This window comes from Callithrix jacchus, chromosome 5 (genome assembly GCF_049354715.1).
Source record: "Callithrix jacchus isolate 240 chromosome 5, calJac240_pri, whole genome shotgun sequence".
In the NCBI taxonomy this organism is placed as follows: domain Eukaryota; kingdom Metazoa; phylum Chordata; class Mammalia; order Primates; family Cebidae; genus Callithrix; species Callithrix jacchus.
In genome coordinates, this window is record NC_133506.1 from 42,926,532 (window position 1) to 42,942,828 (window position 16,297).

The 16,297-nt window shown below is 48.6% G+C and overlaps 1 protein-coding gene across 16 annotated transcripts in view; it reads right to left on the reverse strand.

Moving 5' to 3' along the window:
- SULF2 (sulfatase 2) overlaps nt 1-16,297 on the reverse strand; it is a 125,389-nt gene that overhangs the window by 75,593 nt on the left and 33,499 nt on the right. For all 16 annotated transcript variants that reach the window (XM_008996099.4, XM_035298850.3, XM_054255438.2 and 13 more), the window contains exon 3: nt 4,640-4,879. In XM_008996099.4, coding sequence (XP_008994347.4) covers nt 4,640-4,879 — 240 coding nt within the window. The remainder of the gene's footprint in view (nt 1-4,639; nt 4,880-16,297) is intronic.

Sequence of the window (16,297 nt, forward strand, 5' to 3'; positions counted from 1 at the left end):
TTTAAGACCAGCCTGGCCAACATGGTGAAACCCTGTCTCTACTAAAAATACAAAAAAGTTAGCAGGGATGGTGGCATCCACCTGTAATCCCAGCTACTAGGGAGGCTGAGGCAGGAGAATCTCTCAAACCTAGGAAGTGGAGGTTGGAGTGAACCTATATTGTGCCACTGCACTCCAGCCTGGGCGACACAGTGAGACCCTATCTCAAAAAAAAAAAAAAAAAAAAAACCCAAAAACAAAAAAACCTGAGGATGCAATTTATTCTTCCAAGGGTACTCATATCTGAGATTCGAGTCCCCCAAGTTGCAAGAAGCCATACAGAGAAATATTCATAAACAAATTGATATTTATCCTGCTTTAACTTAGCATCTCTCAACTTTGTCCTTTGTCAATTTCCACTGGAAACATGGGGCAATGCAAAGCCCCATCACTGCAAAATGAAGTTGCAAATCTTTTAAAAGATGCGGGGTTTGTGAAATTAATTAAAGTGATGCTGGAAGATAGCTCAAAAACCACATGCAAATCCACTGACAGATAATTATCTGGTTCATGCAGATACTACATGAATGAGAAGAGACTATTGAGAAGGATGATGATGTACAATATGCACTTCACAGGGGAAGATTCAGATGTCAAAGAATCGAGAGAGGCCCTTGGAAAAACTGATCAAATCCTCTAATACTTTTGCAGAAATTTCCCTGGTGAAGTACAGGATATCATCTTGCCATCCATTTAAATTTGTGAAACACATGGTACTCCTCCCTACACTTTATCAGCTCACTTGCTTAAATAATCAACTCATGGCTGGGTGTGGTGACTCATGCCTGTAATCCCAGCACTTTGGGAAACCAAGGTGGGCGGATCATCTGAGGTCGGAAGTTCAAGACCAGCAAAACCCTGTCTCTATTAAAAATACAAAATTATCCAGGCATGGTGGTACATGCCTGTAATCCCAGCTACTTGGGATGCTGAGGCAGGAGAACTGCTTGAACCTGGGAGGTGGAGGTTGCAGTGGGCCAAGATGGCTCCATTGCACTCCAGCCTGGGTAACAAGGGCAAAAAACTCCATCTCAAATTAAATAAATAAATAAATAAACTCATTAGTTACAACTAGAGTCTAATCTTTGTTAAATACCATTAGATGCAACCTAAAGAGGGCCAGGTGCAGCGGCTCATGCTTGTAATCCCAGCACTTTGGGAGGCCAAGGTAGGTAGATCACCTGAGGCCAGGAGTTCAAGACCAGCTTGGCCAACATGGCAAAACCCATCTCTACAAAAATTACAAAAATTAGCTGGGCGTGGTGGAAGGTGTCTGTAATCCCAGCTATTCAGGAGGCTGAGACAGAAGAATTGCTTGAACCTAGGAGGCGGAGGTTGTAGTAAGCTGAGATTGTACCACTGCACTCCAGCCTGGGTGACCAAGAGACTCTGTCTCAAAAAAAAAAAAAAAAAAAAGATATATCGTAAGAGTTATTCTTGAAATACTATAGTTTCATTTCAAGATCAAATACCTTACTAAATACATTGAAAGCATTATTTATTATGAAATGTTGGTCCACTTAAGTAGCATTTTTCTTGGGTCAGTCTTCCTCAGTTTGGGCTGACCTCCTCTATTCAAACAGGTATCACAAATACAAATGGCTAATAACTGTTAGGGTGGCCAAGACTTTACTTGTCCCTCAGTATCCATTTTCTTCTTCTCCTGTAGTAAAATAGTTTTCATCTGGGCATATGTATACCCAGAGTAAGACTACATTTCCCAGGTCCCTCTGCAGCAATGCATGGCCATGTGACTTGTTTCTCACCAATGGGAAGTAAGGAGAAATAAAGTGTGAGTCTCTGACCACTTCATAGAGCAGGGCTACCAGGGCAACTTGGAATTTTAGCTGACATCCTGGGTCTCTCTCACACACACAGCCAAACTTAAATCCAACTTTGCTACGTGGCCACATGAACACAGGGTTTAATATGGTTGAAGACTCAGCAGGAATGATTTACTTTTGATGCTTGGGGGATTAAAAATTTACTATATATTCTAATATGTGTGTACACATCAATCTAAAAGAAAAAAATCTAAAAGGTTTCTGAATTCATTATAGTTTTTTGTCATTTTTCTTAACACTGATCAGTATAACACATAATGCAGTTGGGTTTTTAAATGTTTCCACTTTAAACAACAACTTAATATAAAACTCAAACCTGAGCTTCCTAGCTGCCAGGGCAAAGAGGGAAAGAACACAGGGAATGTGGCTCTTGTTATTTAATAACCAGGAGTACACCAGTTCATGAGATTAAACAGGTGTTTTCAGGGACCTGAGTGTTGAAAGTAAGGTTGGAATGGGATTCCTTGTACAGAGTGGCATTCTAAATATAATGAATAAAATTCTCAGTAGTGGTTTTACAAAAATGTAAACGTCATCTGTGTCTGGCTCTTTACACTTGACATTATGCTCCCAGTCTTCATGAGGGTATAATAATGAAGCATAGTTGAATAAAAGCACTTCTTTAGGGAGACAGCTTTTTGGTGATTTGCGTACATTCAAGGACAAGTTTGGGAATCCACTGCAGAGAATATTTACTCTTGAGATGGTTCATTTTCTCATGTTGCCTGTAAGATTTTGAAACACTTACCTTTAGCTCCCACTCTGAGCCCTCAATATGTCACAGAATATGTAAGTTTCCTTTCAATTTGATGAATACGATTTCCATGTTCCCCTCTGAATTCCCATGATTTTGCATTCCATTTTGATTATGCCACAAACACCTCACTCTGATTCTGGGCAGATGTCTATTTTGGGCTACAGTGGCCCTGGCTGTGAAATGAGGGGGAGTGCTAAGAACAGGTTTACGGTCTTTACTAATCTTCCAGCATCCAAAATGAAAGGTTTCTGTACTGACCTTTCAGCCAGAGGTTGTGAAAAGAGAGTCTGTGAGCCACACACTCACTCCTCAGACATATTTTCTTTGGCTCCCAGTATACATTAAAGAAAAAATAGGCCGGGCACGGTGGCTCAAGCCTGTAATCCCAGCACTTTGGGAGGCCGAGGTGGGTGGATCACAAGGTCAAGAGAACGAGACCATCCTGGTCAACATGGTGAAACCCCGTCTCTACTAAAAATACAGAAAATTAGCTGGGCATGGTGGTGCGTGCCTGTGATCCCAGCTACTCGGGAGGCTGAGGCAGGAGAATAGCCTGAACCCAGGAGGCAGAGGTTGCGGTGAGCCAAGATTGTGCCATTGCACTCCAGCCTCAGAAACTCTGTCTCAGAAAAAAAAAAAGAAAAGAAAAAATAAGTTGTACTGGCATATTTAAAAATAAGGAGATTTTCGGTGAAATATTCAGACTTTAAAATATTTCAAGGTTGGCCACTCTTGAGTATGCATGGCTGTATTTTCTGGACCCAAGCTGCAGGTGTGTCTTCAATAAGGGCCCACTGCTCTGCTGCAGGCCTGCCTGTCCTGCTTCTGCTAGCAACATCCAGGCCCCTCAACCATCTAGGGTGGTGGCCACGATAACCTCTGACACAAGTGGCTTTCTGCAGAGGCCCAGGGGAACCAACAGGTGGTTGGTTCTGCACAGTGGCATGCATGATATACAGGAACAAGGTATACGAATGAGGCATCCCTAGTTCTCAGCAGAACGTACTTTCTAGGCGATTCTGGCGGTGGGATGAGGCTGTAAGAAGACACACCTTGCTGGTTTGTGTCCCTACCAGCCCACACTGTGTATCTGACAGGAAGGTGCCCAGCCTCGAGGGCTGCAGGTTCAGAGCTGTGAACAGGGCTGAAGGAGGCATCCATCCTTCCCTTGCGGCACTCCCTCCTAAACAAACCCCTTGTCACTTGGATGCAACTTCCTGGGGTTGCAACATCTGAGCCACAATATTTGATTTCACAACTGTCGCGGCTTCTTACCCAAGGTGGGGAGTATTTATTTATTTTTAGTTAAAGCAAGTTAAATGAATTGAGTCTGGAGGGTTTTGCAATGGTGCTGGAGGTCAGTGACTATACTATAATTGCATCTGTACTTCAGACAACCAGCCTGGCAGGTGAGCCTTCGGAGCCCACTGACGCCCTCCTGCAGGATAAGCCGACAGGAACTGGGGGCCCTGCACCCAGGATGACACTTACTGGGTGAGTGTGGGCAGTCAACCACCATGTCAGCATCTGTACCACCCTGGTTACCCCCATGTAGACAGCAACCGCACAGACCCGTATCTGTTCCTCTCCACGAATTCCCAACCCCACTCCCATGTTCCAGAACCTTCTTCCAAGCTGATGGTTTGAAGTCAACAAAACAGTCTCTGATGGGCTTAATAACAATTAACAGAAGATGCAAACTCATGCATGGGCACCTTGGGGCCTCTCTGCACTGTAATTCATATCTTGAAAAGACTTACTTTTTGGGGGACTCAAATTCCTTTGACAAGGTCACTTTACATCACTACTGTAAGCAAATAAAAATGTACTTCTCTCACACACACAGAAATAAATGCGCAACTTTGAAATATGAGAGAGTTGCTGTAAGGGCTCTCCAGAATCATCTCGGATACTGCAGTGGTGCCCAACCACACCCAGGGACGCCCAGAGGAGGTCTCTGGCAAAAGACCTTGCTGCGCTCGCCCCTCGCCCTGCTCACCTGTGCGGTAGCCGGTGTTGTTGAGGTACACAGCGAAGGTGCGGCTCTCATGCTGTGCCTGCCAGGAGGGTGAGGAGCAGTTCTCATTGTTGGTGTAGGTGTTGTGGTTGTGGACATACTTGCCCGTGAGGATGGAGGAACGCGAGGGGCAGCACATGGGTGTGGTCACGAAGGCGTTGATGAAGTGTGCCCCACCCTGCGCCATGATGCGCCGGGTCTTGTTCATCACCTGCATGGAACCTGCAAGGCGAGGGCGGAAGTGAGATGAAGGTGGAAGTGAGGGGAGGGCAGAAGTGAGGCGAAGGCGGAAGTGAGGCGCGGGGTGGAAGATCCGGGGCACTGGCACCAGGTGGCTCTCGGCACGTGGCATCTCTAGGACTGGAGAGGGCACATTCTGCAGACCTGCGGGGCAGATGGGGCAGGGTCCACTGCTGCACGGTGGGGCAGTCCTGTGCAGTCAGGGAGAACCCTGAGTTCCGAGTCTGCCTGGACACTCCTGCAGTCTAGGTCTGGAGTTTAGTGCTGAAGGTGACTGTAAGTGACTATAAGTGACTGTAGTGTCACTGTCCTGTACTGTAATTGCATCTCTGTCTGCAGGACAGGTAAAAACCTGTTTATAAATGACCTGAGGCTGGAATCAAACTGTTTTACAAATTTTAAACAGAACATTGTTTTCGCAGGGTATTAATATACATTTTTTTTCTTTTGGAAACCAACCACCATGTAAACTGTGGGAAGATCACACTTTGTTTTCTTTGGAATCTTCCCAGGAATTATTTGCTTCTACTGAAATCTGGTCATGCCAACCTGGTGGCAAACCTTCTCCCTGAGTACTCCCTGGCTGAGGTGTCCTGCCATCAGCCACAAACCCTGCTGGCCTCTTCTCCACTTTTCTTTGAGCTTGGAACCCATTACCCTTCACCCCAAATTCAACCTATCGGCCTACCACTCTGGCTGCTGGGGCTTCAGAGCTCTGAGTACTGATCATACCCTAGGCTTCAAGGTTTCAGCCATGCCCGTTCTTTTTTTTTTTTTTGAGACAGAGTCTTGCTCTGTTGCCTGGGCTGGAGTGCAGTGGTGTGATCTTGGCTCACTGCAATCTCTGCCTCCCGGGTTCAAGTGATTCTCTTGTCTCAGCCTCCCGAGTAGCCCCCACACCCAGCTAATTTCTGTATTTTTAGTAGAGACAGGGTTTCACCATGTTGGCCAGGCTGGTCTTAAACTCCTGACCTCAAGTGATCCACCTGCCTCTGCCCCGCGAAGTGCTGGGATTATAGGCATGAGCCACCTCACTTGGCCATGCCTGCTCTTATTTCTCAACTAAGCAGTAAGCAGAGCAAGGCACTTAGGAAGAAAGGAAAGGAAGGAAGGAAGCAAATGAACCTACATGGGGGCCCTACTGTGTTCAGGCAACAGTCCCAGGAGGGCAAAGGCCATGTGCTCTGCTCAGCACTGAATCCTTAGCATTGCTGCTGTGTGTGACACACAGTGGGTACTCAACATAGGTGTGAAGAGTACATGCTCAGTTGTATGCTGTGGTTGGTACCCACTTAGTGATTTGATCGAAATATTCCATGGAAATCCTTTCTCTTCCTTCTATGGCCATCCTTGGTTTGGTTTTTCCCCTTTTCCTTGCAGTTCTTAAGGTGTGCAGTGGGTTGAAGGGTGTCCCCATCCCCTAAAGATATGACCATGCCCTAATTTCTCGAGTCTGTGAACATGACATATTTAGAAAGAGGGTGATATGATTTGGCTGTGTCCCCACCCAAATCTCATCTTGAATTGTGGCTCCCATAATTCCCATGCGTTGTGGGAGGGATCTGATGGGAGACAAGTGAATCACGGGGGTGGTTCTCCCGATACTGTTCTCTTGGTAGTGAATAAGTCTCATGAGATCTATGGTTTTATAAAGGGTTTCCCCTTTTGCTTGGTTCTCATTCTCTCCAGCCACGTGGAACTGTGAGTCCATTAAACCTCGTTTTCTTTATAAATTACATAGTCTCAAGTATGTCTTTATCAGCAGCATGAAAACAGACATCCAGATGTAACTAAGTTGAGGGTCTTGAGATGAGATTTGTTCTGGATTCCCCGGTGAGCCCTACATCAATGACAAGTGTCCACACAGGAGACAAAGTGGAGAAGATACACAGGCACAGAGGGGAAGGCCATATTCAAAGGAAAGTAGAGACTGGAGGGAGGCATGTATAAGCCAAGGAATAAGGAACTCCTGGGGTCCCCCGGGGCTGGAAGAGGCAAGGAAAGTTCTCCCCTGGAGCCCTCTGAGGAAGCACAGCCATGCTAACACCTTGATTTTGGACTTCCGGCCTCCAGAACTGTTGAGAGTCAATTTCTGGTGTTTTAAGCCACGCAGTTTGTGATCTGTTAGGACAGCAGTGGGAAACCAAAACAGGGTCTACCAGGCATGTGATCGCTGTGATCCCACTCACCTAGCAACCCCCTAGAGATCGGAAAACAAGCATCAGACCCACCACCGCCTCCTGGGATCTGGGGAAGGCCCTCTGCTCACCAATCAGGTCCTTCAACTTTGAATTTTCACCACCAATCAAGGCACCAAGGTCGTGCCCTTGAAGTCCAGGACTGCATAATGGCCACGTGGCCTCTGCGTTAGCTGTAGCCCCAGCCTGGGATGCTCTCATCCCTCTGATCACGGGGCTCCCTCTGCCTCCTTCCAGGTACTGATCAGATGCCACCTTCTTGGAGAGGACTTCCCTGGCGTGTATTGAAACTGCCTCCCCCGACCCTTAGCACTCTCCACTCCGCTTTCCTGCTCCGTGTCTCTCCATAGCAGTTACTGTCCTTGAACGTGAGTCATTTTGATTTCACTTATTTGTATGTTGCTGCCTTCACCAGAGCACTCTGCAAGGGGAGGGCTCAGCCTACTTTGTTCACTGCCTAGCACAGTGCCTGGCACATAATATGCTCAACAGATACGAGCTAAATTAACAACTAAAATATCATCTTACACTCTAGGGTTTTCATATCTCAGGAGTCCAAACCAGATGGTGTCCACATATCTCTCTTTGTGTTGTTGGTGTCTTGTAGAGTGGATTTTTAAAAATTGACGTTAAATAGCATCACACAGAATACATGCTCTCCAGTTTGCCGCACTCCCCAGCACTCCCTACAGTCTTACACCACCCGTACCCACTCTCATTACCTGCCTGACCCCTGAAAGTCTGGGTGTTGCACCCTTCTGATTATTTATTGAGACAGAGTCTTGCTCTATCATCAGGCTGGTGTGCAGTGGCGCAATCTCGGCTCACTGCAACCTCTGACTCCCAGGTTCAAGCGATTCTGCTCAGCCTCCCAAGCAGTTACAATTACAGGCACATGCCACCACACCCAGCTGATGTTTTGTATTTTTAGCAGAGATGGGGTTTCACCATATTGGCCTGGATGGTCTTGATCTCCTGACTTCGTGATCTGCCCGCCTCAGCCTCCCAAAGTGCTGGGATTACAGGCGTGAGCCACCAAGGCCTGGCCTAACCTTCTGATTTTTCTAAGGAATTGAGAACACTCCAACTGCTTCCTGGGGAAGAGGGCAGTCTTCTATGCCAACAGGCATCATTGTAATTAATAGTGGCGACTATCACTGGCTGAATGCTTATGGCTGGGCTGAAGACATTCATCGCTCAATTCTCCCAGTGGCCCATTTTACAGAAGAGGGAACCGAGCCTGGGGAGTTGAATGACTGGCTAAGGCTGTGTGGCTGGGAAGGCAGTGAAGACTCAAACCCAGTAGAGGTGGGTGCTGAGTTTCACGTTCATGAAATGTCCTGGTCACACGGGCGGGGTAACAGTGTTCTGAGGAAGTACAGTGAGGTCCCCATGCTTTTAGGCTACTCCTGGCTTCAGTTAAGCTCATAATGGTCCCTTGAGACCCAGAAGGGGGTAACCCAGTGGTGACTTCTTCAGGCACACCAGGTGGGGATGGCACAGGATCACATCACTAAACACCAGGGATGCTGGTGGTGTGAAAGGCCGCTTGGCACTCTAGGCAGAGGGTGGCATTGCCTTAGATTAATTGCATGGCCTGGTTTCCTTCTACTTAGGGCAAGTAACCTCAGCTTTTCCTTTAGGGTAGTGGAAATCCTCTTTAAAAAACAAACAAAAAACCCCCCACAAAATTACAGCTGATTTTTAAAAAATAAGTAATAGCACAAGTGGCACATAGATACATGATGCAAATTGTGAGGGAATGACTAGAATTTGGCAATCACTGGCTTGGCACAACCTGGACCTGACATCCCTTGATGTGTGACTTGGTACAACGCTGACATCCGTTGATGTCATTTGGCTGTAGAATAGACCTTGAGTGCCACCCCACAGTCAAGCCCTGATGTCACCACCCCTCCAGCTCCTGAAGCCACTCCCCTTTCCTCTGGGTAATTGGGCAATCATCTTGGCCACCGTTCCTCCCATCTTTCAATCCAATCTACCTGCAAAGCCTGTTGCTCTCTCTCAACATAAACATCCACAATCAGACCCTTGCCACTCCCCCATGGGCCAGGCAATCGTACTTTCTCCCTGAAATCAGGTCAATTGCTTCCTGATTAAACTCTGGCCATTTCTTCCCCACGGTGCAGCCAGAGTCTCCTCTCCTGACGCTCTCCGGGGCTCCCGCTCACTTGGAGAAGCTCAAGTCCTTACGGCTGTCCAGAGTATGGTGGGACCCAATGCCTCTCCCTCCCTAACCCTGTCTCCCTCTCCGCAACCACAGGGGCCTCCCCGCTGTCCACAGACTGACCAGGTGTGCTCCCATCGCAGAGCCTTCGCCCTGCTATTCCTTCTTCCCGGAATGCTTCTCCCCTGGAGCCACACAGAGGTGTCCTCATCTGCTTCTTGTCTTTACTCAAAAGTTCCCTTCTCCATGGAGCCTTCCCTGGCCCCCAATATTTTCTCTTCCCTTCCTTGCCTGACATTTTCAACCCTGCACTCATCATCTAACATGTGATATACTTTTATTTACTTATTGATCCTGTTTTCTGTTCCCTGGGACATTTGATGCCTCTACAGCTCTAGCCCCAAAGCCTAGAACAGTGCCTGACACGCAGCAGGTGCATTTCTTAAGTGCATGAGTCCAGAGCACCCCAAGTGGAATCAATCCTTTGGCCCCTGGACCAAATGCTAAGGAGAAAGGACAAAGCAGCTGGTAGTGAGAGCTCAGCCTCTCTCCGTCTCCAGAGCCTGCAGCAAGGACAAAAGCTAGCCACCCACCTGACTGGTCAGACCCTCCTCCTGGAAAGGAACGCGGGGCAGGCTGCCACCTGATGAAATCGCCTGCAGTCCGCAGCCCCCAGTGCTGCCTTGGCAAACAGGGAACAGTCCGCAGAGCCATTTCTTGTTTTTAATGGGCTCATATCCAGGGTCTCAACATGCTTAGATCTCCTCCTCCTCATTCCAGAGGAAGTGAGCTGTGGGGGTGCTCTTGTCCAGCACTCACCCTCTCCAGATCAGCTGGCGGAGGAGCACTGTGTCAATCCACGAGTAAAGGACAGCAGTGCCCTGGAATGACAGCAGCATCTGTGCACAGACAGTGCTACGTGCTAAGCCTCCCCTCGGGGACAGTAACCTGCTTTATTAAAACTGCCATAGCGACGAGGCTGTGTAAACCCACGTCTCTAACACAGAAACATATGATCTCATCCCCGTGCCTGGTCCTGGCCCTAACGCAGCAGGACAGCTCCCGCGGGAGGGAAGGACCTCAACGACGTGGCCACACAGCAATGAAAAGGCCACTTTTCAAGCTTTTCAATGAAGCTAGGCCAGCCAACCTCAACTTCTTTCGTCCAACATAAATCTAGGGACATGCAGACAAAAACAGACCCGGTTTCTCTCCATGACCAAACCTTCCCACCACCCTGGGCCAAGGGTAAGGTCACTCTGACACCTCTGGGACTCTGATGGGCTGGAGAGGGCCCACCCCCATTCCCATATGTTGGGACTTAAATTTGGGGACCCAAACCACCCGACTGCCAGAATGCAGTTTCTCCCATGACACTCAAGAACTGCCCACCCATTCAGGATGGCTTTTTGGGGGCTTCTCTGTGCCCCATTTGTGCTATCATTTGATACTTTTCTTTAATGTGATTTAAGAAAAAAACCTTTAATCTCAATCCAGGTTAACTATGTGGAGTTAGAGACTGAAGGTTCGAGTTGTATACTTTCTGATGCTCTATCCAGTAAGTCCACAGGTGACAAAGTCAGTGTTTTGCTGACCTGCCACCGATGACCACACTGCCAGTGCCAGGGGAAATGCTGAATGAATTTGCCCTTTTTCAGAAGAAGGTCTAAGTCAGGGCAACCACTATCTAGGGGGACTTACCAAGGTGCCAGGGAGTTTTGGGATTTCAAACATGACTGTTTCCCCCCCCCCACCATTCCTGAGGCTTAGGTGGCTCCTATAGCTGGAGGCCTGTTTCAGCTGGGAGGAGGGGCACCCCACACCCCTCCCAGACAAACTCCGGTGGCCACCAACTTGGGGGATTTTGATCAATAACTAATGAGATGGTGCCTTCCTATGTCTAGTTTCTTAAAATGAGTGATAGACAAATCAGAGTCTGTGATGGCAGGGTCTCCTAGGGAAAGCCTCGGAAGGAAGAATCAGGCGAAAAACAAAGGTGGCTCAGTCAACGCAGGACCTTGACTTAAATTCGTATCTAACCACCGTTTCCTCTGCCTGGACTATTGCAGTAGACTCCTAAGCTGTTCTTTTATTCTCCATTTGGTGGCCAGAGGACTTTCTTTTGAGACAGGGTCTCACTCTGCTGCCCAGGCTGGAGTGCCATAGTGGGATCACGGCTCACTGCAACCTGGACATCCCCAGGTTCAGGTGATCCTCCCTCTTCTGCCTCCCAAGTAGCTGGAACTATAGGTACACATGACCACACTCGGCTTGTTTTTGTATTTTTTTTGTAGAGACAGGGTTTCACCATGTTGCCTGGGCTGGTCTTGAACTCCTGGGCTCAAGCAATCCTCCTGCCTTGGCCTCTCAACGTGTTGGGATAATAGGCATGAGCGACTGCGCCTTCCTGGCAGGACTCCTTAAAACAGTCAGTGAAATCGTCATATTCCTTTGCTCAAACTCTTCCAGTGGCTGCCTGCCCCACTCAGAGTTAAAGCCAGAGTCCTCCCTCTGTCCCATGAGGCCCTCGGTGATCTGACGCTCACTTGCCCAGCTACAACTCCTACCACACACTGAAGCTTCCTCTGCTCCAGTCATGTTGACCTCCTTGTGGTTCCTTGAACATGCCAAGTGTGCTCCTGCCTCAGGACCTTTGCACCTGCCACTCCTCAGCCCAAACTTGGTCCCTGATTGCATTCAGGTCTCTGCAAATATCACCTTCTCAGCAAGGCTTTCTCTGGACTGTGCTGATTAGAATCATACCATCCCCTTCCTTCTTGTCTTTTGCTGCTCCTCCTGGTGCTTCTATGTGAGTAAATGAAGAGGAAACATTCTTAGGGGGCGTGCAGACTGCAGATGGTGCCTTTAGGGGTGAGTGGTGTACATGGTGGGTGGGGCGTCAAGGCTATCTCTGCTTTGTATTACTTGGATATTTTAAAGTTTTGCTTGTGTAATTTTGTGGATTGATTGCTTTGGGACGGAGTCTCCCTCTGTCATCCAGGCTAGAGTGCACTGGTTTGATCTCAGTCCACTGCAACCTCCGCCTCCTGGGTTCCAGCAATTCTCTTGCCTCAGCCTCACAAGCAGCTGGGATTACAGGCAAGAGAATCGCTTGAACCCAGGAGGCAGAGGTTGCAGCCTCACAACCATGCCCAGCCAACTTTTTTTTTTGTATTTTTAGTAGAGACAGGGTTTCACCATGTTGGCCAGGATGGACTTGAACTCTTGAAGAAATAAAAACTAAATAAAAGAGATGGAGCAAGAGGGCCACAGGTTTCTCGAACAATGGGAGAGGGCAGGATTTGGCACCTGGCATTCCTACATGGGTCTGTAGGCCTGTCTGTGTGCTGTCCCTACATGAAGTGGGGCCTGGAATTTGGGGAAAGAGGTCCCACATGGGCTTCCTACAGATAACCCGGAAACAGGACACTCTGCTGTGGTCACATGTCACTATTACACTCTACCTGGGGCCAGACTGCTGCCCTTTCCTTGAGGACAGGGACCTTAAGGTCCACCTGGCATGGGACAGGCTGAGGATGAAGGGGGCACAACACACCCCTCTCCAGGCCACACCCCTCTCCTCATTCCTCTTACCTGTTTAGTTTTTTGAGTTAAAGGATTCAGCTGCTATGAATGAATATGTATGTGTGTATAATGCACACACAAACACATGCACACACACTTTGGTCCTAGACTGAATCGCCAGGCCCCTTCTCTTCTGTAGACTTTGGGTAAGCAAAGAGCACTGAACTGAGAGACCAAGAATGAGGTGTGAGCTGCCTTAAATCACTGACTTTCTTTAAGCCTCAGTTTCCCCCTCTGTAAAAACACAGCCCATAGATAACTTTAGATAGAAGGCTGGACTATGAAATTCTAGATTCTATGTCACCATATGCAATAGGATGAAAGGTTTTGAGTCAGAAGGCCTGATTTCAGATCTTGATTTTTGCCACTTCCCATTAACCAGGTACCTTGTGCAAATGATTTAACCACCCTGTACCTCAGTTTTCCCATCTGCAAAGCAAGAAGAATAACAGTGCCTCCTTCTTAGGGTTGTTCTGAGTTTTAAGAGAAAAAAAATTTTTACATATATATATATATATAAATGGTTTTTAGTTCAATGCTTGACATACAGAAAGAACTTAATGCATGTCAGCTTTTATTTATTTAATTTGAGACAGAGTTTCACTCTTGTCATCCAGACTGGAATACAGTGGTGTGATCTCGGTTCACTGCAACCTCTGCCTCCCAGATTCAAGCAATTCTCCTGCCTCAGCCTCCAGAGTAGCTGGGGTTACAGGCACCCACCACCATGCCTGGATAATCTTTTGTATTTTTAATAGAGACAGGGTTTCGCCATGTTGGCCAGGCTGTCCTTGAACTCCTGGCCTCAAGTGATCCGCCTGCCTTGGCCTCCCAAAGTGCTGGGATTACAAGAGCGAGCCACTGCACCTGGCTGCACGTCAGCTTTTAAACAAGTATCTTCCTACACAGAGTTCAAAAACAGAGTCCCTCTAGACTTAATCTTGTCTGCGGGTGTGTTTGATTTAGGTCTGCCCAAAAGGAAAGGACTTTAAAAATTGAATAACCTTTTTCTTAAATTGCGAGATTTCATATCAATTCAGCTTTCTGGCTTTGTTTGAAAAATGCAAAGATCTGGCCTTGATGGGGCCACAGTGGGCTGGACCCAAGTAGTGAAGGCCCACTTAGAAGACCCCACTCCGGTCCTCCACGGCCCAACCATGCATACTCCCTCCTTGGCAGCAGCTGCCTAGCCCTGTGGGCATGGAGTTTGCAATCCTTAGTTGATTCTATTCCAAGTGAAGGGACCAACTAAATAAATCTGCAAAGGGAATGCTCTACTGGGGCACAGAGACCTGCAGAGAACAGGCATTCAGTGGGGAAGAGAGGGGTCAGGTACAGGTTGGAACAGAGCTTTGACTTGGACAGGTAGGCGATGATGTGGCTCATAGCTTGAGCCACAGGTGGGGAAGACCCTGTGTCCCACACAGTCCTCTGGCCACTGGTACCTACCTACCAGGCTGGAACTCATTCGGCAGCCCTCTCCTGGCCCTCAGGTAACCCTGGAATGGACCAGGTTCGGTGGCTCACGCCTATAATCCCAGCACTTTGGGAGGCCGAGGCGGGTAGATCATGAGGTCAAGAGATCAAGACCATCCTGGTCAACAAGGTGAAACCCCGTCTCTACTAAAAATACAAAAATTAGCTGGGCATGGTGGTACGTACCTGTAGTCCCAGCTACTCAGGAGGCTGAGGCAGGAGAATTGCTTGAACCCAGGAGGTAGAGGTTGCGGTGAGCCGAGATCGTGCCATTGCACTCCAGTCTGGGTAACAAGAGCGAAACTCCGTCTCAAAAAAAAAAAAAAGTATCCCTGGAATGTCGGCAAGGCTGGCATTCAGCTTGTGAGCTCCCTGCCATGCCTGAGGCAACACCTGCCGAAGGGATGCAGCGGGCTGGGCCCCATCAGACCTGACCAACTGCTCCAGAGTAGCTCTGTCTCCAGCAGAGGGGGAAAGGCCTGCGGCACAAACAGGAGAAATCAGCAGTGGCACGTGGGCAAAGGGAATCTCATATTTTCACCTAGTCACGTGCTCCCTGCTGCTGGTGGCAACTCTTGCCACGCCTGTAATCAATCCAGAATCTTTACACTGGATTCCTGGGACCTGTTGCCGTGAGGAGGTTGTTTTCCGTTTGACGGTGCAAAGGTGAACGGTTCCTGACTCTTGGACATTACAAAATAAAGTCAAGTGTTATTGCTGGTTTCAGCTAGAAAAGCCAAGGCTCCAAATTGGTTCCTAAACCCAAAATCAATTAAGCAGATGTTGAGGAGGCAGGACTGAGATTCTATTAATAAGCGTCGGGTTGTCAGAGAGACCATGCAGTTCATTTCTTCTCCTTTGCTTTCTGCTGCCTCTGGTTGCAGAAGTTCCTGGGAGAAAATTCTGCAACAGTCACTGTGAACTATAGCGGGGAGATGGCACTTGGGTATAATTAACAGGGCTCTGCAATTATCGGTCATTTCCTCTCTGAGAAGCTCCACCCAGAAATATTCCTCCAACTTGAAATGCTACAATCAACCTCCCGTGGCAGGGGACATTTATTCAATGGGGCAGGGCTTCCAGGGCGTTTTCCCCACTTTTCAGAAGGGGCTACACAGAGCTGCCACCAAGCCACAGACCTAGTGGGTGATGTTTGCAAAGCAGCTTAATGTCCACCCTTCCCCACATCTCCCAATCTGTTCCTCCTGCCCCCGCCTTCCCATCTCTGTAAATGGCACCACCATCTGCCCAACAGCTCAGCCAAAAACCCAGGAGTCATCCCCGATTCCTCTTTCCTCACCCGCCCACTCACAATCCATCAAGCAAGCCCTGCCGACCTTCCAAGCAGCACCGGAATCCACCCACCTCTTTCCCTCTGCAGCGCCCCGCCCGGCTCCACGCCATCGGCATCTCCCACCTGGACTGTGTGACCACCACCTGATCTCCCTGCTTCCACTCCCCTCCCTGACCTCCTCTTCATCCACAGCCAGGGTGCGCTTCTGAGAACAGGAGTCACGCATAGCTGACCCACTCAGAACATTTTGGGGACCTTCCATCGCCTTGCAATCAAATCCAGACCTGCTGCTCGGCCTGCTGGGCCCTGTCTGCTCTCTGCCCCATTCCCCATCTTCCTGCCCTTCATTCGCAGGTCCTGCTGGCCTCCTCCAAGGTCCTGGCAAACCTGTTCCTGCCACAGGGTTCTTGCATGTGCTGCGCTTCTGCCTGCAGTGCTCCCACCTCAGGATTCCACATGACGCAGGTCTCTCCGCCATCCAGCCACACAGCTGCATGGCCACACTGTTTGCTGTGGCGGGGGGAGCTGCCCTCACTGGGACCCTCGTTCCTGATTTCTGGTGTGGCTGAGACCCTGGGCTGCCCACCAATATCTCTTTCCCCTTCTTCCTCTGATCAGGCCCTGAGTTTAGTTTCCATGGATCCAGTTAGGAAATATTT